Source organism: Chelonia mydas, chromosome 1 (assembly GCF_015237465.2).
Source record: "Chelonia mydas isolate rCheMyd1 chromosome 1, rCheMyd1.pri.v2, whole genome shotgun sequence".
NCBI classification, from domain to species: Eukaryota; Metazoa; Chordata; order Testudines; family Cheloniidae; genus Chelonia; species Chelonia mydas.
The window spans coordinates 235,255,937-235,279,902 of record NC_057849.1 but is presented as its reverse complement, the minus strand read 5'-3'; the positions used below and the strand labels follow the sequence as shown (position 1 = coordinate 235,279,902).

At 40.6% G+C, this 23,966-nt stretch overlaps 1 protein-coding gene across 10 annotated transcripts in view; it reads right to left on the bottom strand.

Annotated features, from left to right (window-relative positions):
• The window catches only part of LMO3 (LIM domain only 3), an 82,838-nt gene that overhangs the window by 16,558 nt on the left and 42,314 nt on the right, over nucleotides 1–23,966 (bottom strand). For 8 of the 10 annotated variants that reach the window (XM_043539160.1, XM_043539162.1, XM_043539173.1 and 5 more), the window contains one exon: nucleotides 22,644–22,837. The exons of the other annotated variants lie outside the window; for them this stretch is intronic. In XM_043539160.1, coding sequence (XP_043395095.1) covers nucleotides 22,644–22,837 — 194 coding nt within the window. The remainder of the gene's footprint in view (nucleotides 1–22,643; nucleotides 22,838–23,966) is intronic. 10 annotated transcript variants of the gene reach the window in all.

Here is a 23,966-nt window from a genome sequence, read left to right as displayed (position 1 = left end):
GAAAGTTACATAACCACATGCAAGCAGAGGTCAACCAGTTTGAAATATGGTAAGAATCTTTCTACTTGGACTGTACTGTAAATAAGAGAGCCACATAACCTTGGCCTCACTGCTATTTATTATTAAAACACACTATAGCTAGAAAAGAAATAACACTTAAAAAAGCCAATATTCTCCACATTTCTGACATCTAGTGCTAAAAGCTTTACCATTATTATTAAAAGAACATTTTATGAACAAGTCATTTAAATCGTCAGAAAGCATTAGCGGTTCACACACCTTACAACCCTTTACCATAGTTATAGCTATGATTATGTTATTCAGGTAGCACATTAAAGTAAATGAGGCTGTAAACTATATATAGCCACATCAGGAGTAGAGGAATAATATATTGTAAGAACAATTTGAAACGTCTGGTAAAAATGCCTAATATATTTTCAAAAAACCATTTTAAAGGATTTCTCTTTGTTAAAGATTTCTTGAAACTTTTCAAATGAGATCACGACAAAAAAACCTACGTGTATGCATGCTTTTGTAACATACGAGGATTATAATGAACAAGAAAAAAAATACTTTAGCTACACACACCAGCAATCTTTGAAACGAAGTTTTATTTAAACTACCTAATAGTTGTGATGGATTATTAAAAGTAATGTTCTGCCTGCGTATAGCAGTTAATGCTGTTTTTAACTATGAAGCAAACTAGATGAAAACGCCACATCTGCCAGTTCTCTTTTTTCCTCAATATCAGGCTGACAGCAGAAAAATATAATGGCTCTCAAGGGAACCACCAAATTAAAAGCAGTTCTAAACTAATGAATTCAAAGGTGCTCTGTATAAAATTCAGTTTGGTAACATAAAAATGAATGTACTTTTTTAATCACATCCTTCCATTTTACTGAATTTCACGAGTTACCAACAAACCTACTTAATTCCAATTCCTTATACCTTCTGCTTCCACTTAAGATGTACTTTTTGCATAAATACAGGCATGTACTCTGCTCCTTGAAGTCCTTAGTATCTATGAATCTATGTTTATTTTGAAGTTCTGAACCATCTTCCAATGATTGTCTGATGTGCTGGTTACCATTATTTGAGGAAGTTTTTTGAGATAACGAACACCACAGTTTAATCAGCAGCATTGTGTTACTCAGCTCCTATCAGATTATTCAAACCCATGTCAACTTTGTTTCTGTTAACTGTTAAAATTTATGATTAAAATTACATATACACCATGCTTTTTAATCCATGTTCCCTTTGTAAACATTCTATTCCAGCCTTAGGCCTAGCTCTGCTACGGATTTCCTGGGTGGGCTTCACTCAAACCTCAGTGCCTCATCTGTAAAATAGACCTAAAATCTACCTATTTCATAGGAATATTGTGAGGTTTAATACTTGTGAAGACTGTTGAGATAGTCTGACCAAGGACCCAATTCTGCATTCCTTACACACTCACCTGGAGGTGAATGAGAGTTAGAGGTGTACAAGAAATACAGATCAGGTAGCAAAAGGTGCTATGTAAAGGCCATAAGTGTAAAGAATTATTATACCGAACTACGCATTATTAAGAGGTTTCAGAGTAGCAGCCGTGTTAGTCTGTATCCGCAAAAAGAAAAGGCGTACTTGTGGCACCTTAGAGACTAACAAATTAATAAGACCCATTAATAAGGAAGTTATGCTTTAAGTGCCCAATACAGCAAAGCACTTTAGCACACCCTTAACTTTAAGCATATGAATAGTCCCATTCCCCTGAGATCCAATTCAGCGGGAACTCTCAAGACTTCAGTGAGACTACTCACACATTTAAAGTTAAGTGTGTGTTTAACTATTTGAAGGATTGGGGATTAAGTGCATGTGGTGTTACTATTTACAGTCAAGTCTTTTTCGATATCAAACACTTTTGTGTAAGCCCGAGGTTCACTATAGTTTACACGCTGCAGTGCAACGAAACAATTTGGGACCATCATTTTGCATCCCTACCAATGGAAAATTGCTGGAATTCACTTTGTGTGGGTTTCATTGTACACTCCTTGGTCTAACTGCACCACATGGAAGCTGCTTCACTTTTAAGCACCAGACCTACTTATATATTTCAACTAAGCAAAGGAGAGGAAGCCTACTTTACATGAATTCTCCCCCCCCCCCGCACACAAACAAACTCACGTGAGATTAATATTAGCTGTGGTTCATTTTGGATAGAGCTGTTTATATGAAGAACATAGTCCCCCCCATTAATAATAAATAATAATAATAATAAAAACCCACAATGCCATTTTGAAATTCTGGACATAGTTTCCCCCAATTTCAATTGCTCTCGCTCCCTGAGCATTTATCAGCTACCTGATTAGAATTTGTTTCCACACAAACCATTGATCATCAGCCTATTACTAGGCAAATGACAGTTAATTACCCACTACATTAACCACTGGGACCTGAGACCTGCTTCTGCTGCCATCAGTCAACATGATAAATGTGGCAAGTTCAGTAATGCATGGCCAGCCCTGAGCTGCCTGCTATAGTGTGAACAACCCTCAATCTCACTTCCAGGCCCAGGAAAATCTATGGCAATCTGCATAATTACAAGCTCTGGGTTAATAACAGACAAATGATTTGTTGCATCTAAACAAAGTCCTTGGAATGGGCCTGGTCTCCTGTGGCTGCCTAGGCTGCTGTTCTGCCACTGGTGTACTTTTCTGTACAATGTGCACAAAACAGATCTCTGATGCTATATCCTTCCAATCTGTTGCCCTCCAATTTATGGATTCTGCATATGTGATTTTTAATCATTAAAGAACTCTTGAAGCAATATTATCTTAATTATGCTCTGCTGTAACCAGGGAATTAGGCTTCAGATAAAATTTTCTTCTTCTGTGCACTTTCCCTGCCTCGCTGGAGGCTCCATCAGTTTTCATCTACACCTGGACTCTGAAATCCTAATGATGAATTATTGCCCCTTTTCCTAAGAGGGCGAACCTTACAAGGGAACGTTCTACTGAACTGTCAGCTCACAGACTGAGTGCGGAGATGCGGAAATCTGATCTAATTTACTGCAAAACGATGCATTTGTTAGACTTTCTCCTCAGTTTTGCCCAAGCATCAAGAGATCAGTCAACAGCCACCTTCGGGTACTCCTTTGTGTGAGACCATGTACCAGACTCTCCAAATAATATAGTGTGTGTGTGTGTGTGGGGGGGGGGGTTTCCCCCAGAAACTGGATACTGAAACAAGGTTTTACTTTATGAATTCAGAATTTTACTATTAAAAAGAAATTACTGTTTTCTAACAGTCTCCTAGTTCAAACTGATGCACGGCGAGAGACAGACTCCCAGGTCTGCTCCTGTTTATCCAAAGAATGTCATGTATTTATACCTCTGCTCCATTTTACCCAACGCTCATGTTCTTCTTCTCTACTGTTCTTAGAATGGTTAAGACTCAGCAGCCTCTCCCCCACTGGTGCTGGAACTAGTGGTACTGCTGCACTCTCTGGCTTAAAGTGGTTTCCATTATACAAAGGGTTTACAGTTTGGCTCAATGGCTCTTAAGCACCCCCATTATAAAAATTGTTCCAGCACTCCTGCTCTCTTCTATATTAAAATGTAGTTGCACTGTGCCCTGGCTATCCCTAGGAGACATGATGTTGGTCCTTACCGATATCCCTTAGACTAGAGAATTTATTAGACAAGGCTAGCTTTTCTCTAGAATTTTTGAGCCATTCTCTCAAACTGTGTTTAAACTATATTTTAAGAAATTAAATACAGGTGTTGTAGCAATCATTGACTGCAAGCAAACAAACATTCATTTACAAAATACTGGAAGGATGTAGAGCATGGTGCACACAGGTGCTCAAAAAACAAAACAAAAAACGAATGAAAGCCCAACAGGCACCACCACCACAAAAACAAACCCATAAGAAACAACATGATTACGTATCATGATATTGATTCTGCTTTGGTGGATTTCCTGAATAGGAACCTGAAGGTTAAGTACAGTGTTTAATTTGTAATCAGCCCCGCCGCAAATTAAGCACAACCCCATCCCACACATTCCGTACACCCAACCATGCCTAGCCCCCACGTGTCCCCCCATTCCACGTGCACTCCCTGACCTGCCTATGCCCATACACCCCCGCAACCTACATCCCATCCCAAACACCCACCCCAAATATACCCCCACACCCTGTGTGATTGTCGTAGGGGGGCTGGTGCTTTGGTTTCCAAATGGAGCAGGGTACATGGAACAGCAGTGCGCTGCCCCCCCTCTCCCAATCACCCCCATCCCCATTGCTCTCTCAATGTTGGGAGGGGTGTAAGTTTTCCTTCCTACCTGATCCATTGCTTCTGTACAAAGGGGTTGCAGGCCCTGCCATCTGAACCCGGATCGCTCTCCTCTCGGCCTGGATCGGGGCACCTGCCGGGGAGGAATCCCCTAACAGGGGAAGAACACTTCACCCCTCATGCAAGGGGGTCCAGGATCAGGCCCTGCTCTCACCTTCTCCTGGTGCAAGTCCCCTGCGAGGGTGTGGGCAAGGCAGTGGTGCTAGCCCCAGCACAGAAAGGATGCTCTGTGGCCAGCATTAGTCTCCTGCTGCCTGCGCTGGGGATCGGTAACTGACGTGGCAAGCCCAAATGTCCCAGGTAAGCCCTGGCACAAATTAAGCACTGCCTAGAGGTGCTGGGGCTATGACCTGCAAGCACTGGTTACCTCAGAGTTACGAACACCAAAGTTACTAACTGACAGGTCAACCGCACACCTCATTTGGAACTGGAAGTATGCAATCAGGCAGCAGCAGAGACCAAAAAATAAATAAATGAAAGAAAAACGAGAAAGCAGCAAATACAGTACAGGACTATGTTAAACATAAAGTACTAAAAAAAATAAAGGGAAAGTTTAAAGAAAAGATTTGACACGGTCAGGAAACGGTTTCTGTGCTTGTTTCATTTAAATCAAGATGGTTAAAAGCAACATTTTTCTTCTGCATAGTAAAGTTTCAAAGCTGAACTAACTCAATGTTCAGTTGTAAACTTTTGAAAAAACAACCATAATGTCTTGTTCAGAATTTTGAACATTTCAGGGTTACGAACAACCTCCATTCCCAAGGTGTTCGTAACTCTGAGATTCTACTGTAATTACACTGAATTTCACCACATTTCTAACTTAACTTGCATGTTAACTGTATTAAATTTTCCTCATCATCAGGTAAATTACTTCCATGTATCCTAGGGTTTGTAGGAGGAAGTGAGGTCTGTGATATTAGCACAGTGCTAGTTGCCAGAAACTGAGTTTTAAGCTTGGCTCTGTCACTAACCTACTGAGTGACCTTGGACAACTGTCTTAAACTATCTCAATTTATCCATATGTTAAATGGAGACAGGACCTAATCCTCAGACTACACTATCCCCATAGGGGAGTTGTTTGAACAAACTTTGAGAGATAATACTTGGCACATTTAAAACACTTTATTATTCTACTGCGCAGAGAATGGGAAAACAGTACACCCCAAAATGTTAAATTTTACCATACACTGACTGAAATCAATGATCAACCACTCTCCTTGTATGCATGTGTCCAGCTCATTGACTCCAACAGAAGCTTCACGTATGTAACTAAAGGCAGAATTTGGCCTTTGGAAATATGTAGTCAGCACAATATGCTCTGTAGGAAAGCAAAAAAAAGTCATGTAAAAGAGCCTAAAAGTTAATGTACCTACCTCTCATAATCTAAGGCTCTAGATTAAACACATGTAAAAAAGATTTTTTTTTAAAGAACATGTTATTTTTATATGATGAGGATGGTTTAAGGAATTAAGGGGAGATTTTCAAAGGATTCTACAGGATTTAGGAGCACAAGCCCGATTGATTTTCAATTGTGCTCCTAAATCCCTTAGGCAATTTTGAAAATTTCCAACGTAAATTTTTATAGAAATTGAAGCAAGTAGATTTGCCATGTTTTTACAAGAGGTACAAAGTATTTCACTCCATCCATCCTCAGCTTCCTGGTACAGTTGTGTAAATGGTCACTATAGAATGAAAAGTACTTTTAGCAAAGGGGAAACTTAGCAAACTGCTCCATGTTTTTACCGAAGTTAAGCCATGCATCGTCCCTGGAGGTGAAGGAGGCAGAGTTCAAATTCAGCTTGCCTATTCACATACTGCCTGATTCAGTACCCACTGAAGCCAAAGGAAAGACTCCCTGTGACCTGAACTGAATTGAGCTCTTAGATTTGAGCTGAACTTTACCCTAGTGATCAGCAATGGCTGTGAAAACAGGAAGACATTGAAAAAAAGGAAAGAGGGGAACACTGGTGGAAGAACAGAAAGGGAAATAATGAAAACCTCTTGACAGTAGGTAAAAATTACCAGTTTTCAAACCCTTCCGGATTTATTTCCATCTGTGCCTATACTTACACTGACAAAACCCAAGCATTGTTCGACGGGGGTGGAAGGCAGGGGTATGGGAAGGGGTGATGCTATCCAGTTGCAAAATGGGTAGATCAGCAAGGTTACCACAGTTATATACACGTACGCAGCCTTAGGGCCAGACGTTGGGGGGCGGGGGGGAAAGAGTCTAGCATCGTACACAGGGCCAGATTGTCATCAATGCTTAGCTCCAGCTTAGGCACTAAAGTAGGTGGCTAGATTGTCAGAAGAACTCAGCATGTTGGGTACTAAATTATTTTGAAAAATCTGCCCTTAAGTGGCCTAGCCAAAGACGATAGGTGCTAAGTCCCTTTTGAAATCCCTGGCCACAATTTTGGGCATGGAGCATTTGAAAAATCTGTCCCTTATAACGTAAGTGGGATGAAAGAGTGCTAAAATTACAGTCCCGAACCATGCCACAGCTCTACTAAAATCCAAGGCTGTATCACTGTTTGCCTCGTTAAAAATGCTGTTAAAAAGGGGGCAGTTCTAGCTACACTGCAGGATTTAGCTGTGGTTTAAACGTAGTGGAGGAGCTACAATGGGTAACTGAATCTCTCCCACCCCAACACCTTTTATTTTTACCTTTTAACAAGCCCAGGCATACAGTACACGGGACTCGGCCTTAGAATTGTGTTAATTTTCACAACACAATCTGATGAGTTGGAAGGTTTAGGGGTTTGGTTTCAGACTCAAAGCTCAGCTCAGCTCAAGTTGCAGGGCATCTGTGCATCTCAGGATCAGTCCCACGGTTGGTGGTTTTTTGTTTTTGTTTTTTAAGTGAACCTGGGATGATTTATGGTTGCATTTCAAAGCCACAGAAAAGTTGTTGGTGAAGGATGGTTATAGCCTCATAGCAGATTCACTGTGTTTTCTTGTTTAGTCTCCTGAGTTTGGCCCTGATCTTTTGACACTATGTACATGAATTATCTGTTTTGGCTTCAGTGGCACTATTCCTGAGCATAAAATTAAGCTTATACATAGGTATTTTCAGGATGGCTTGTAACCTGAACCTCAGGAGATGAGTTTTGAGCTGCGACTGCTCTGTTTCACACACTTCCAATACACACTAATATTTTGGGCAGCAAATGAAGTGACGATAAGCAGGCCAAGTAAAAAATGATGCCTAAATTAAATTCCAATATTTAAAACATTCTTTCTTGCCCCACTTCTGTATTGCACTCAGTGTGGCACCCGCGTACCTAATTCAGTGTAAAAAAGCCATTTCTTTTCATGATGCACAGCACAGCGGAGATCAGTGTGTGGGGAGAATAAGAGTTTGTCTACACTTGAAATGCTATAATGGCACAGCTGCTGTAGCACTTCAGCGTAGACACTCACTACAGTGAAAGAAGGGGTTCTGCCTGTTGGTAATCCACCTCCCTGAGAAGTGGGAGCTAAGTCAACAGAAGAGTTCTTCGATCCACCTAGCACTGTCTACACTGGGGGTTAGGTCAACTTCACTAAATCACTCGGAGTGTGGATTTTTCACACCCCTGAGCAACGTAGCTGGGTCAACTTAACTTTTGTGTGTAGACCTGGCCTGAATGCCAATGCACTCTCCATGAGCTATGCCTGTAGAATTTCAGAAAACCGAGTCCGTCCTTTTGCCATACCAACTGCATGTGACAGTTCTCTATATAAGGCCTTGTCTGCGCTTAAAACTTATGCCAGCATAGCAATGTCAGTCAGAGGTGTGACACAAACATACACCTGATGGACACATCTATGCTGACAACAACCCCAGTATAGACGCAGCTTGGCGGACAGAAGAGTGCTTCTGTTGATGTAGCTAGCGTTGTTTGGGGAGGTGGTGTTCCTGCAACAGCAGAAAAACTCCTGTCATTGTAGGCTGACTCTGCATGAAGGGGCTCTGTAGCGCAGACATAGCCTACAATTAGCAAGGATGAATTCTGTTTTTTCAAAACCCTTGAAACAATGCATCCATGATATAATGTAGATTTTTAACTACATTCTTTATAATCAGACTGCATGTATTTCATGGCATTTGCTGCAGAAATGTGCTCCAAAAACGCAGCCATGTCTACAGTATAGGCACTAGTGATTTAACTATAGTGCAGTAGCTATGCTTCTCGAACCCTGCAGTATAGGCACAGACTAGACGCACAGAAGGGGTTTTTCCATCACTGTTGGAGCTCCAGCTGTGCCCGAGATACAGTAGTTTGGTTGGCTGAAGCATTCTTCCATTGACCTAACTGCATCTAAGGGGTTAGGTTGGTATAGCTACTGTGTTGACAGGTGACGATTTTTCACACTCAAGCGCTGTAGCTACACCAACCTAAGTTTTAAGTGTAGACTAGACCTCAAGCTTTCATTTTAGCAACTATTTCTAGCCTTTATCTTTGCAAAGCCTTAAAAACATGATGGAGTGTAACCGATGCCCTACTATCTTCCTGAGTCTGCGGACAGTATGACACACAGCTGGGAGGTGTGAACAATCCCATTTGTCTCAATGGAGTGTTAACTCTCAAACCTAAATAAAACAAAGTAAATGTCTAATACTTAACTGTTTTGCTACTGATCCTGTTAGGAGAAACACCCAACTAATATGCTTATACCAAAATCACTCAGGTACCAAAAGCCCCTACTGGATCCTATTCAGCTGCTATAACGTTCATCCTAAATTAAACGCATGCTTTAGCAAGATTCTAGCCTAATTTACCGTGGTCTCTGAAAAATTTACTGTTAGTTGTTTTTTAAATCCTGATACATGCTCATCTCTAAACGCATTTAGTTAGGCCACATCTACACTAGCGAGCTTAAAGGGGCACAGCTATGCTCATGCAGTTGGGCTGCTGTAAAATTGCTCATGTAGCCGCTCTATGCTGACAGGAGAGAGCTCTCCCATTGACATAATTAGCACCTCAACAAAGTGGAGGTAGCTACGTCGGCAGGAGACCCTCTCCCACTGACACAGGGGCGTGCACACTACCACTTATGCTAGCGAAGCTTATGCTGGTCAGGGGGTGTTTGTTTTGCTGGCATAGGTGGTACGTTTGACATGGCCTCAGTTAAAAAACAAAGAAGATAGTATTGCGTAGGCACAGTGGTTCATGCACTGATATTTTGGAAATAAAGCCAAGTTAAAAACAACCTCCCAATGTATTTGGGGATCTGTTTTGTTCCACCATTCACGCATTGTGACATGCTTAAACTTCTATCGGTAAAGTCAATATTAATATTACAACTATTCTCACACAGGCCCCATGTAAACCTCATCTTTCTACATACCTTTACTCTTAATCATGCATATAAATCTATCTACATGCACAGACTGAATCTCAGAATTTGGAGATATTCAACAGATGTAGTTCTACTGTCAAACTATAGAGTAACCTAAAAACAAATTTAAGGCCATGTACCAGTTATTTTAGTATTCAAAATGGGCCTGGGATGCTAAGCTAAATTCTGGAACCATACTTCCCAAACCTGAGAGGTGTTTTAGATCCTGGCCCATATCTCTGCATTATACCATTATCCATGCATTAATTATTATGTATTAATAATGTATCCAACTTTATAGGCCATATAAAGGGCTGCAATCCAAATTACAAAAGTCAACGGCAGCAGAGGTTCTCTGCTTCTCCCACCATCTAGTATCATTTGGAGGTGCAAGAAATGAGGTTAGTCAGAGACAGAGGAATATTACTCTATTTTCAGCAGCGCAAGGGTCACAGTGGTACTTACATAGGCTATAATTGTAGTGACAGTTAGGTTATTAACACTCAGTGAATGCAGCATATTCTATTTGCCTGCTTGTAAAACCCTCATATGCATTATCTGAGACCCTCACAAAGACTAATGTATGTAACCTGAAAACACCCTATGACATAGGACAGTACTAGTATCCCCAATTTACAAAGGGAGAACAAAGGCACAGAGAGATTAAAACACTTGCCCAAGGTCACACAAGATTTCCATGGCAGAGTCAGGAACCGAGTCCAGGTTCCAGCCCAGTGCTTGAACGCTTGAGCCAAAAGACTACCTCTTTGCCTTGGGGACAAGAAAGAGGAGGAAATCAAGGACCATCCTAAATGCCTCAAGAGCAGGTAACCTGCATTTAAATCACCCCTGCTCCCTATCTCCTACTACCAGCTCACTCATCTGAAGGAGTGAATTCCACTCAGTGCCTATAAAAAGGCTTGCACGCCCTTTTGCAAGAGGGCATCCTCCTTTCAAGCTCATTCGTGTTAGGTGCCTTCAATACCCAAATGCACCCCAGAATCTTCAGTACCAGCTGGCATGCTGCTTCAAAGTACAAAATATTTTGGGGTGCATTTCAAACCCACCAGGCACACAGATGGATAGAAGCAGGCATGTCTTTCAGGTCAAAGACTGAAGGAGGGAAGCTAGGAATAGAAGGAAGGAACTGGATGGAACCTCATAGCTAGGGTAAAAAGAAAAGGAGTACTTGTGGCACTTTAGAGACTAACAAATTTATTTGAGCATAGCTAGGGTAGTTCACAGTTGGCCAGGCCCTTACTGACTTAATTGGCCATAGCAAGTCCATTGTTTTTCAGGCAACTAAGTGTGAAGCCCTAAATGGTGCCTATTAAGCTTGCCCCTGGGGGTGCAGAAGGGACTGAAATTAAGGTAAATATAGATAATTAGCTGCTTGACTTGAGGAATGTAATATATAGCTATTTTTTATTTTGCCCAGGAGGTGACAGAGAATATAGGATCTCTGGACTGTCAGGTAAACACACCTTGAAATGGAGTTGGAGAGTGAGTTAATAGTTCTACGAGTTCATATAATAGTCTACAGCTATTTCACTGGTGACTGTGAACAATGTAGCTACTGTGTCTCTTTCCCTTGGTGTAACAGCAAAGACGGCTGCTAGACTCTGAAAATAAATTATGCCATGCTTTATTAAATGGTAAACAGCTGTTCCAGCCACAATACAGCACATGCTAATTGAAGAATGCCTTAAGCAGTCCTGTAATAAAAAGCTTTTTAAGAGTTGGAGGGGGAAAAAAAGTCTAATGCCATGACAGACTTACTATCATAGGCTCCCTTACTTAAAATTCAACACATGGGTCATTCAAGGTGAGAAGTATACTCTGAAAGAGGAACTACAGTAATGAACATTTAAGAATCATTAGCAGGCTCTTTCATGCCATGGTGCTGTAGGCAAAGACATGCTTAGGTAGGAAATGGCAGTGCAGCCACAAGCTCCTCATCAGGTTTCCATGTCTTGTTTTGCTTGGAAATATATATATACATGAATGCAAAAGCTGCAGGGATAAATTACGCCCAGCCCATAACCGTTACTGTTCATGGAGAGCTCGTGAGAGAATCTGAGCTACTGCATGTGGGAAAGATGGAGAGGCACAAAAGGGGGAAACATAATAGGAGATAGGCGGTTTTGGGACAACTAAGGCCCTGATCCTGCAATTGCATCCACATGGGTGGATCCCTGTACCTGTGCAGAGCCCCTGCAATGTCAGTGGGGCTCTGCAGGTAAACAGGTCTGTCAGCCAGGACGCAGTTTCAGGATCGGAGACAAAAACTCTAGTTCCTATTGTGGCAGTAGTTGCTTCCGACATGTAGATATAATTGTGCTTTGTACTAAAACTGTTATGATGGAGCAGCAATGAAATTCTGGAAAAGGGAAAGTGTTTAAAGCAGGGGGCTAAGAGATCACTATTTCCTGGGCTTCTATTCCTGGTCTCTGCAGTAACTTGCTGTGTGACGTGGAGCAAATCACATCCTCTATGAACCTCAATTTACCCATCTGTGAATGGGGTTTTACTTACCCACATTAAAGGGTCGCTGAGAAGTTCAGTTTGTGAAAGTCCTTTAAAAGGTGAGAATGATAGATACTATGAAAATGACAGTTATGATATTATTTTGAGCAGCTTCACATGATATAAACATTTGTCCAAGAATGAAATTATTTCAGGGACACAGTATTTTATTTCAGGGATATAATAGTATTAGGAATACAAATCATCTGCTTTACAGAAAACTGCTTGCAGAGTTAGACTCGGGTTCTGTGTGCGGGTGTATACAACAATAGGAAAACATTCTTGCAGGAGAATTAAAAACAGATTTAAGGCAGCAGGGAAAAGAGCCATGTGTTCATTACGGTACAATATAATTAAATTTATTACAATTTGAAATCCTCTCTTCCTTCTCCCCCCCTCCCCACACACACTGTCCCAAAGATATTTTAAGGCAAGAGCTTCATAATGAGCAAGGGGAGATTTTAAAGTATTTTTTAAATAATGTTTGCTGTAAAAGAAATATTTAGAAATTAAGAAAAGGAAAGGGAACCAAACCATCAGACAAAATACATGTAATTCACTTTGTTCATAAAAATCTCACCATGCGCTTGAAAATTCATGAAGTAGAGCAATTTCTTAATAGAAATTGCCTATAGAAACGGAATCAGGTTACGTTTTCCTTCACTGGACTATGTAGGCATTTCCTTTATAAATAAAAGCTGCAGTATCCAAGGTATTTCCTTTGTTGTGTCACCTTTAGGACTTACTATTTGAAGTATTCCACTGAAACGGCTATGCTAGGTGTAGTGTTTAGAATTTTAAGTAAAACCTTAAACAGTTACAAATCAAAGCATCAAGCTATTTTGAAGAAGTGCATACACTATATTTACAGATACTGAATGCATTTGCATTGTATAGATCTATATATCAGCAACGTGTGTACACAAAACCTGATTACAGCTTTGGAGTAAAATTATTCCAAGAATGAAAGTAAAATATAAACATTATAGAAAGGCAATTTAAAAAAATAATCACACTTTCAAAAGATGAGTATTCACACTGTTCACAGTTGGTTCTAGAAACATGCTTTCAAAATATTACTCAGATTAAGAGACACATTTGCCTGATATTTTTCTGCCATTGACCCAATTATTTCAATAAAAAGTTGCACTGAAAATAGGACAGACCTGTGAATTAAAAAAAATCCCAAGTAACCCAGCTTCTTTCCTCATTTATCTAATAAGCAGTTTAGGCTTTGTGATGGTTGGCATTTTCCAGACGTGCCACAGTTTACAATGTTTTTTAACTATGCTTTTTTCCCCCTTGTGCATAGACTGTTTGAGGAAATCCTGTACCAAAAAATGCTACTTTTTAATTAAACCAGCCTGATCATGACTGGAGGATTATGCTAGAAGCAATATAAATAGTGTAAAGTTAGGAGGAGAACAAAATTTCAAACAATGGGCAGGTTAATATAACTGCATACATTAGAAACATCTCAATTATTGCACCCATAAAGGCAGAACCTAAAAAGCAGCATTTCATAAGAAGGTGTCATGTTGACATATATTCCTCATTAAAAAAGGTGCCGTTTGAATATGGGTTACAGTTCTTCATATGCATGAATATTGGTAACACACGGTGGGAAAGGAAAGCCCTCGAGATTTCATGTAGTTTGAATATTTAATGTAACAATAGTTTGCTCCCTAATAAAGAGAGGAAAGAACATTTGGGAGCATAGAACATAGATTTGCCTTTTTTTTATTTTTTTTTTTTTACACTTAACATAACCGAGATTTGTATACAAAACACCGATACACAAAGTGTGCTGTTAAAATAATAGTGACCACAGATAATAGCTGCTATTTAACCCAAGCCACATACACTGGAAATGAAGTTTAACGCCCCCACCCCCTGAAAATACTGACGAGTATATACAATATATTTATATACCTATTCACATACACTAACCTACTAGTTATCTCTGCTTACACTCAGGCTGTCAGGAAACTGTCAGCTGTAAATGCGATTAGGTGGGCAGTTTAAAGAAAATACTGAAGCCTTAAGCTTCTTAATGTGCCAAGAATCAATCCCATGAAAGCAAACAACTTGAAAAAGGGTTATATGCGTTTAGGAAATCTCTGAGCTCCCCTTGCTTTTGCCAGAGCTGGAGCTAGCGCTAGAGTTTTCTCACCCTAACGACCCCTGAAGCAGCCCTGAGGGATTGTGAAACAAGGCCGTTACACAAGGCAGCTTGCTAATTGAGAAGTTGATCGGGGGTAGAGAAATCCTGCTTTAGCATGTTAAGTGTCGAAATCAAGCATGACTAGATTGACGTCGCCAAATCACTGTCTAGAGGCCACTCCAAGCCAGGAGCAGCAGGGCTTTTCACACCTGATAGGCCCTCACTCTATCTACATCAAGTCACATTAAGAAAGGAATGTATTACAGAACTGTAGCTTGTGCCCCTTAAGAGCATTACTTGTACTGTCTAATTGCGGCTTCATAGTTTCCTAAAAGTAGCAAAAGTGCCTAAGTGTCAGAACTGTGCATTATCTGTTCCACTCAGAGAACCCACTTCATCTCCCCACCAAAAAAGAAAAAGGATCCCTCCATTCCAGGAGACCGATTAAATGAAATAATTTGTTATACGATACTAAAACACACACATACAAAAAAGAGATTTGGTTAACATCACTTTAGATAATACAGGTATTGAGAAGAACTGGGCCAGTGTTCAAAGTAAGCTGCTGTAACAAGAAGCACTTTAGTTGGTGCTTTTCATAGTCACTAATCCTCAAAACAGTCTTGTGAAGTAGGTAAGCATGAGGGCAGGGCTATAGGTGAAAGCTTCCGGGCATAGCTGTACGAGAATAGTTATCCTGCTGCAGTTATACCAGTGCAAGTCTCTATGGGGACATTCTATTCCAGAATAAAATCAGGCTGATTCCAAAAGAGAGTGTCCACATGGGGACTTACACTGGTATAACTGTAGCAGGATAACTATTTGGGTATAGCTATACTGGGAAATTTCCCCTTGTAGACAAGCCCTGACCCTTTGTCTGAGAGAGAGAGAAACCGAGGCAGAGAGGTTCAGCAAAAGGGTTTCAAATGTACAAATTAGGTGCTGAACTCTTACCAATTTTCAATGAGAGCTGTTGCCTAACTGTCCTTTGTACCTTTGAAATAGTTACCAAGAGCCTGTGCATCCCCTCTAGGACTAGAACTCTGCTGTTCCCAGCCCCCAGTCCTTGCCTTGCATCTATTCTAAAAGAGCTCAGTTCTCAGCTTCTTGCATTGTCATTTAATGCAGCCACACAGTAGTCCAGGTACTCTTCTCACCACATAGAGTATGCTGCAGGTAAATTTTGAACAGAAAAGGAAATACATGGGCATGTGCGGCCAGCCTGTGAAATTCATTGCTGCAGGTGGCCATAGTCAAGTACCGTAGGCAGCTTCTAAAAAGGCCTGAGTAAATTTTTGACCAACACCATTTGCTGTTATAGATGGAGCACAATCTAACCACTGTGCCTTTATGTAAGTCCATTGGGGCAGGAACAGCCTTTTTGTTTTGTGTTTGTCTAGTATGTAGAACTGGTCTATGATTAGGACCTCTGGGGAAAAACCCAAGACGTTCTGTACAGATTACTGAGGCCTTTGAGCTAAAGGGGAACTATGAAAGCTGTAAGTAGCAGCTATTGCAGCTTTAGGGGCACAACTAAGGGTATATCTACACTGAAATTAAAAACCCCTGGCTGGCCCATGCCAGCTGACTTGGGCTCGTGGGGCTCAGGTTGTGGGGCTGTCAGTGTAGACATCCAGGCTCAGCCTGGTGACCGGGCTCTAGAACCCTGCAAGGTGGGAGGGTCCCAGAGCTCGGGCTGCAGCTCGAGCTAGAACATCTTCACTGCAATTAAGCAGCCCCACAGCCCGAGCCCCACAAAGCTGAGTCAACTGGCACGGACCAGCTGCAGGTGCCTTATTGCAGTGTGGGCATACAGTCGGAGGAGACATTACATTACAGCAGGTAACATTTTTTTAAATTTCATGAAATTTTTTGGAAATTATTTCTGTTCTGCAGAATATGAAAAGATTTCATTTTTCATTTGTTTAAAAATACAATTGACTTTTATCAATATTATTGAAACCAGTAATTCCTTCGCTAACAGTTCTGACAATGGCTTCAACATACATTTTGTTGATAAAAATAAAAAAGGTCACATCTTTAAAAGAGAGGCCATTGGAAAAAAAACTGCTTGAAAAACATCAACCGGTTCTAGCTGTACATCATGTCTCAATGTATTACACATTTTAAAATAGGGGTCATCAAATGACATGCTTTAGGGTATCAGCTGTAAACAGTGGGGAACCAGGATAGAATCTTCCCTTCCCAGTAGCATTCTCCACTCGTTAAAACTCACCCCAACAAATCCTGACAGCTTTTCACAAATTGGCCTGTTCTATTCCTTCCCCGCAGCCCCTTCCACCCCCATTCTTCTGAAGTACCGGATGATGGCCTGTTACTGCTAAAGCTGAGATGCCAGACTTGATGGACTGAACCAGTATGATAAATCCAATGTTCCTAGGTATCCTTCTGGGATAGTAGAAGTAGGAATGCTGTTTGATTCCTACCAGAGTTACAACTTCAAGTCACCAAAGATTAGCTGTTGTTAGAGCTTATCCCTTCCTTTCCTGTTGTGATGGTCAGTGGCAAACAATGCTGCAAGCATAGACAAGCTTAAAGTGATGAGAAATTATAAGAGTGCAGGAAAAAGGTGAATAAAGCGATCTTTAAAAAGAAAAGGAGGACTTGTGGCACCTTAGAGACTAACAAATTTATTAGAGCATAAGCTTTCGTGAGCTACAGCTCACTTCATCGGATGCATTCAGTGGAAAATATAGTGGGGAGATTTTATATACATAGAGAACACGAAACAATGGGTGTTACCATACAGACTGTAACAAGAGTGTCTTATTACAGTCTGTATGGTAACACCCATTGTTTCATGTTCTCTGTGTATAGTCTTGCTGGGGGGGAGGGGGGAGGGGGGGAGGAGGAAGTGTGATACAAATTAACCAGGTACGCATGATGTTAAAAAAAGCATGTTACTAATGCAAAAACTTTTTAAATAGGGTAGCTTTAAATAGGCCCCATGTTTACTGCTGTCTACTATAGCAATATTTTTTGTTACTATTGTTTGGCTTTATTGTGGTACGGCCTGCACCTCTCCGTGTCGGTTGGGGTGGGCGGAATATAGAATAGGTGCACACGCTACCAGGGAAAACAGTTTAGGCCAGAAGGTGGTGTGTGCATTCTGGTGAATTTTCAAATATCTCGATTCTCTATTTCCTTGCACCTTGCATAGTCATTTACAGCAGTGCACACTGGATGTAACATGTAACTGAATCAGAATGGTAGCATTTTCTACTGAATTGTTCACTGCTACACATGATTCCACTAAAGGGCCGGGCAACAGAGCACCTGGCCTTTTGTCTTCATATTCCAATTGTTAAAGTAGACTTCAGACTAGCTGGAAGTATGAAGGTAATGTGAGTGAGTGAGACAGCATCTCTGCCCTTTCCAGCAAACTTAGAGCTGTAGCATGTCTGTCATGGAAACAAATAAAATCCATTCACCTAAATTGTAGATCATTTCTTGCTTTTCTCCTCCTCACATTTCTTTACTCCCTCCCCATGCGTTACTCTACTTCCACCTATATAACTCATTCTGCCCATCTCCAGTTGTTCTCATTTCTGTTTTCTCTCTTTATTATTCTTCCTTAGAAAACAAAAAACACCCACCATCTCCTTTCCTTGTATTGTCGTCTCCTCCTCTTCATGCCTCTTCTCCAATGTCTATCCTCCTCACTCTTGCTTGATGCATATTGTTCCTCTGATGCTTGACCAACCCCACCCACTCAAATATAGTTCCTCTTCTCCTCCTCCACTGGGGTTAATCTTTTCTCTAACCCCCCCAAGACTGGCAGTCGTACTGCTGAAGTTAGTGAGGGCTTGGTTCCTATTTCTTCTACACCCAACAGGGTGGCTGCTGCCACTATGGCGTGTGAAGAAAGGTCAGGTCTCGACAGCCATGCAGCTCCACCAGTGGTAGTGCTAGTGCAAGTTGTAAAATCTCTGGTGGATGGTTTACCATAGCTCTCCATCACAAGTGGAGTTGTACTGATGAAAGACTCTGTGGAAACTGCCAGTGTAATTACACTAGACACACAGCCATTGCCATAGGAGCAGAGATGGCGTCTGGTCTCCCAACAGTGGTCAGCAGCATATAGTTCAGAGGAAAATGTGAAATCCCCACTATGGACAGGTATGCTCTAGCAGGTTGGCTGAAGCACAAGGGGCGGATATCCCCTAAAAAAAAAAAACAATCACTGTGGCCAGCAGCTACAGCAGTAGCTCAGAAGAGAAGCCAGTTCAGATACCAACAGCCCACTCTCAGATACAAGCAAGCTTCTGGTGGCTCTGACACCATCAGTGGAAGCTGAGATGGCTCCCACACAGACACTTCAGTCAAGCTCCCCATTCCCTCCTCTATAAAGGGAACAAACCATCCCTAAGACAGGTAGGGTAAGACTACAAAGTAATAATTCTGCTTACGGTGCTGCGGGGAGAGGGGAGAAGCACCAAGTTCTTCAGGTTAAATGTGGTCCATATTTATTAAAAGTGGTAATTTTAGTGCATAGCTTGGTTTTGATTTTAGAGATGAAAAGAATCATCATCACAGATAGGTACATAAAAGAAAACCGAAAGGAAAAATTCACTCCTGCTTTTAATTTTAACTGAAGCTCAAGAGGCTGTAATCACGGGGCAGGTAGACATTTAGGACAAACAGTTACCATTGAAGACATGACACACACTGAAGGCCGCCTCTGCAGTACTAAAGCAGTTTGCAAGTGCAGCCAATTCTTGTACAGGCAATTTTACACTGAAGTCCAACCTGCCCCATTAGACTCAGTGCACAGACTTTCCCCCCCCGAAGTTCCCAGTGATCCACTTTGCCTCACTATGTCCCGCAATATAAAAGGCTATTCTTTCTCAGTTATCCTACCCAGTCAGACCTTTTCAGGATTTCTTACTGCTGTTCATTAACAGAGTATCAGTTACACTGAAGACTTTAATTACTGAAAGATAATAAAGAGTATGGGTCTGGTTCTGCAACCCTTAGGCCCAAGAGAAAGGATTACAGTCCCACTGGCTTCAGTAGTTTGGATTCACCAGTGTGCCCACAATCAGACTTATGTTACCACACAAAGAGTGAGAGTTCAAAACCCCGCCCCACACACACACCCCGTATTGTACTTAGAAATAAAGAGGCAACAATGCTCTATTCCAGTGAAAAACACACTTATTAGCTGACCCTTATTGAGCAAGGGTGATGCTTTGTTTTTTTTTTTGTTTTTGTTTTTTTACACTATACAGCATTTTTCCCACTCTAACAAATTCCATGGGTCCTTATAAAATTAAGGATGTGTTATTCTGCTTCCCAGATGCCGCTATGCATAGGTTGCAAAGCGTAGGAAGATGTGGAAGGAATCCAGTCCATTACAGCCCATTTGTATCTAGTATGTCACAGCTACAAGCATTTCCCACAGAACGTTTTTCTGCCATTTGATAATCTGTTACCAATACACTGCTCAGAGTCCAGCGAAGAGACTCACTGCTATCACCCCATAACCACCAATGGTTCTTGGAAGCTGACAGATAAACCAGTCATGATTTCAATCCCAAGGTGGTCTGAAGATACTTGTACCAAGGCTTAGATACATTCCTGTCTTTTGGGGACCATTTTAGCCAAGTTTACACTTCTTGTGAGCACAAGGATACTGCTTAAAAAAAAAGTAATGAACTAGGGCTAAATTATTGTTTGTTACTGGTAGAATGACAGAGTACATAGTATTTGTGGAGAGATATGAAAGTTCATAGAATGTAAAATATAAGAATTGGCCAAAAAAATAATTAAATATTAATTCAAAATTTTCAGCTGAACTTGCTTCGACTGTGTAAATAGCCTTTTTTGCATTCACTGGAATTATTTTCAGAAAGCTAAATTAAAAAAAAATTACTGACAGATATTGGTGAACACAGCTAATTTTAATTAATATTGCAGAATATTATAGAAAAATATGTTTGCATCAGAAACCTGATTTTATCAGTTATGCTTACCTAAGGAATGAATCAAAACATACCAGATGAATGAAATTAGCTTGTATTTTGAATATTTGAAAAAAATTGCCGATTACACAATGAAAATAATAATTTTGCAATTTCTCAGATTTATTCTTTCTGTTCTTGAATTGGCGGGGAGGTGAAATTTGAACACACTTGTTATGAATTACTAGTTAAACTCTAGAATCTAGCAAAGGACCTGGGAAGAGAAAAGGAAAAGTGAGACAGCGTGACTCATGGATCACATTAAAAATGGTACGACTTAGGACCACCTTTTATTTTTTTTTAGATTTGACAAGGCCTCATCCAATGCCCATTGAAAGCCTTCCATTGACCTCAATGGCATCAGGCCACAGGCTCTGACCACAGTGTACATCTTTGCTCAGAAGGAAAAGGAATGTGGGGGCTACTTTATTAGTCCTAAAGTGAAATTTGATTCTTTGCTGATTTACAACCCATGCAAACCCATTAGCCACAGTGTGACTGCATGACATTTAAAGTCAGGGCAAAATTTGGCCCATTGTTTCTGATCTTTATTATGGAGAATTTTAAAATTTTTAAGAGGAGGAAAAAAGGCTGTTTTCTGGAGTAGAGTGAAGTCAGTTAATAAATGCATGTGGCCATTGTAACAATGGATCACTTACAGTCCAATCAGATATCTAGACAAAGGCATGTATCTAATGACTCGTATTAATAAGGTTATGGTGGGAGCCACCAAGTGGCTTTAGAAGTGTGAGGAAATGATATACTGCTGTTGGTTGTGCAAGCAGAAGGAGAGTGTGTTTTTTGCCATACTCTCTTTGATTAGTATCCATTCCTTCTGAGAAGCCTCTATATCCCTTTTTAGGTCTTCATAATTCCTTCTGCCCAGCTTTTACTGCCTCTTGGACAGTTTTGATTTCTGCAAGTACCTCTATATTTTGTTCCATCTCTATTCAAAAGGAATACCAGCTCATAGCTTCTCTGTAAGGAAACTCTGTATCACTGCCAAAAGGAAACAGATCTGGAGGGTTTGCAAATTGATTTTCTCCTGGAGAAGAAACCACTGGCATAGAGTCTGGGTATTTACCTGGTGTAACTTTTTTTATTTACACTATATACACAAGCTCTTGAACAGAGGTGGACATGAACAGGCAGATAACTAAGTGTGTCTTTCGGGAATGTCAGCCAAAACACCAATGATCAATTCCCAGGGAAGAATTCTGCCCCAAGAATTGACTCTAGATAGAGAGATTAAGACAAAGAGCAAAGTCTCCTGCTGCTTGCAACAGCTACCCCAAGAAACAAAAACAATAATACAGCATTTCTGTAAAATGCTCCCACACTAAGAAACAGAACTATGTATACCAGTGCCATCTGGTGATTCCCATCATCACCACCATATTTATGGAAGTACACATCAGATGCAGATTTTTATCTCTGTAGAATGTAGATAAACGTTTGTACAGCAGAGAAGCTTGTATCACTACACCATATCATTTCATCATACACACTTCTCTAAATTGTCTGAACATAAACAAACCTTTAATCGAGCAAGAAAACAAAAACCCCTCACATTGACTTAAATAGGTTACTTGCATTACAAAGGCTTGTAGGACTCGCCCAAAAATAGCAAATAAACCATAATGGTGTGCATAAAGTTGGCCAGGAGCAAGAACAGGAGTGACAGCACCAAAGTTAAAAATAATTAAAAGCAAATGAGCTGTTGTATAGCGAGCTTCATGGCTTAACACCTTCTCTAGCTCGGATAGCTTTACAGTGATGGTTTTCCTCCCATTTTGGTCCATTCAGTGCCTTGTTTGGCAGCCTTGCCCCTACTAATAGGAACATTTCTTCCATCTTGCAGCTTTTAATAACCTATTAAATAGCGTAGGGGGTTTTTATTATTTGTACTGTGAAGGTATCTATGGGGTCCAAACAAGGATAAAGACCCCCACTGGGTTAGGTGCTGTACAAACACAGAACAAAATGATGATCCCGGCCACGGAGAGCTTACAACTGAAATAGGACAGGTAACAGGTGAATATAACAAACAGACTGGTGAAACACAGAGAATCAGTGAGGCAATATTGGCCAACATGATAGGTAGCAGTCACAGCATACCAGCTGCCGACCTGTTGTCTGTTTATTTTTATAGGTAGATATTGTTATTCTTAGCCAATGCTTGCACCCACACCCTTTTCCTCCAGTTGTGACAAACACGCTTCTGTTCCACTCAAAGGGCCTCCAGTGTCCTAAAGTTTCCGTAATTCATGTTATGATCACACACAAACTCGATTTCTCTACTACTCTTACCAGTTTCACGTTCACAGATAATTTCCATATCCAGCACTTTCCCATTTGTTAGCTTTCTCTGCTTATCACCCACTCTGGCTATTTGCCTGTGCTCACTGCCGCCCCTTCCATGATGTAATTGCCAACAGCTTGGGCAGGTCAGCAAACAACTGGGAATGTTTTCTGCAGGTGGCCACTTTTCACAGGGGGAGTTGCTATGAGAGAGAGAGAGAGAGAGATGAAGCCTGACAGGTGCTAAAGCACGAAGAGGTGGCAGCCCATGTTTCACTCTAATATTTAATACTATATTCCACCATTGTGGAAAGAAAAGCCAGGCAAACAGTGCCAAGGGTTTTATGTTATATGGGTTTTGGTCTCCAACATATGATGGCGGCTGCACTATCATAAATGGAACAGGAATCCAGTCCATTACAGATTTTATACGGATATCTTTTCCAGTCTGATTGGTCCCGCAACTAAGGTTTTTTGGGTTTTGTTTTGTGCCGATCAATAAATAGCAGTTGGTGTTTCTGCAATCAACACGTGACTTAGAATGGTCACCATCAAAAAGTAAGCAACTTTCAAAGGGACAGGTTTCAGAGTAGCCGCCGTGTTAGTCTGTATCTGCAAAAAGAACAGGAGGACTTGGGGCACCTTAGAGCCGAACCAATTTATTTGAGCATAAGCTTTCGTGAGCTACAGCTCACTTCATCGGATGTATCACAAAAGCTTATGCTCAGATAAATTGGTTAGTCTCTAAGGTGCCACAAGTCCTCCTGTTCTTTTTTCAAAGGGAAACTGTCAACTGAAATTTGACCCAAAATTTACCTTTCTTTAAAAAGAAATCCCCATATTTTTATAAAAGCAAATGTCAATGTTTCCACAATTAAAAAAAAATCCACAATCCAAACTATTTTTAAACAACTGAATAATTACCATGCAGTATTTGAAACCCAAATAATGCCCAGGGTCTGAAAGTGAAATTGACTACAAAACTGTAACTGACACACATGGTTAATTCTCTGAGAGTATGAATATAAACGGTAACAAGGAAACTAGATTTCAGGGTGGATAAAAATCAATGATTTTTTTAAAAAGATTTAAAAAAAACAGATTTTTTTATTTAAAAATTGGATTTTTTTGATAAAATGCTTTGAGGAAAAAAACCTATCTGAAGATAGTTTTAATTAAGATACATTATATCTTCTGTATAGATTATTTAAGTTAATCTTTCTATCCACCCAATGGGACTCAGTGCTCAGTCTTGAAGATACCATCAGAGATGCTTAGTTTTACAGTTCTCAAACTGTGGATTTGTGTCTCCAGAGATAACATGATTGCAGT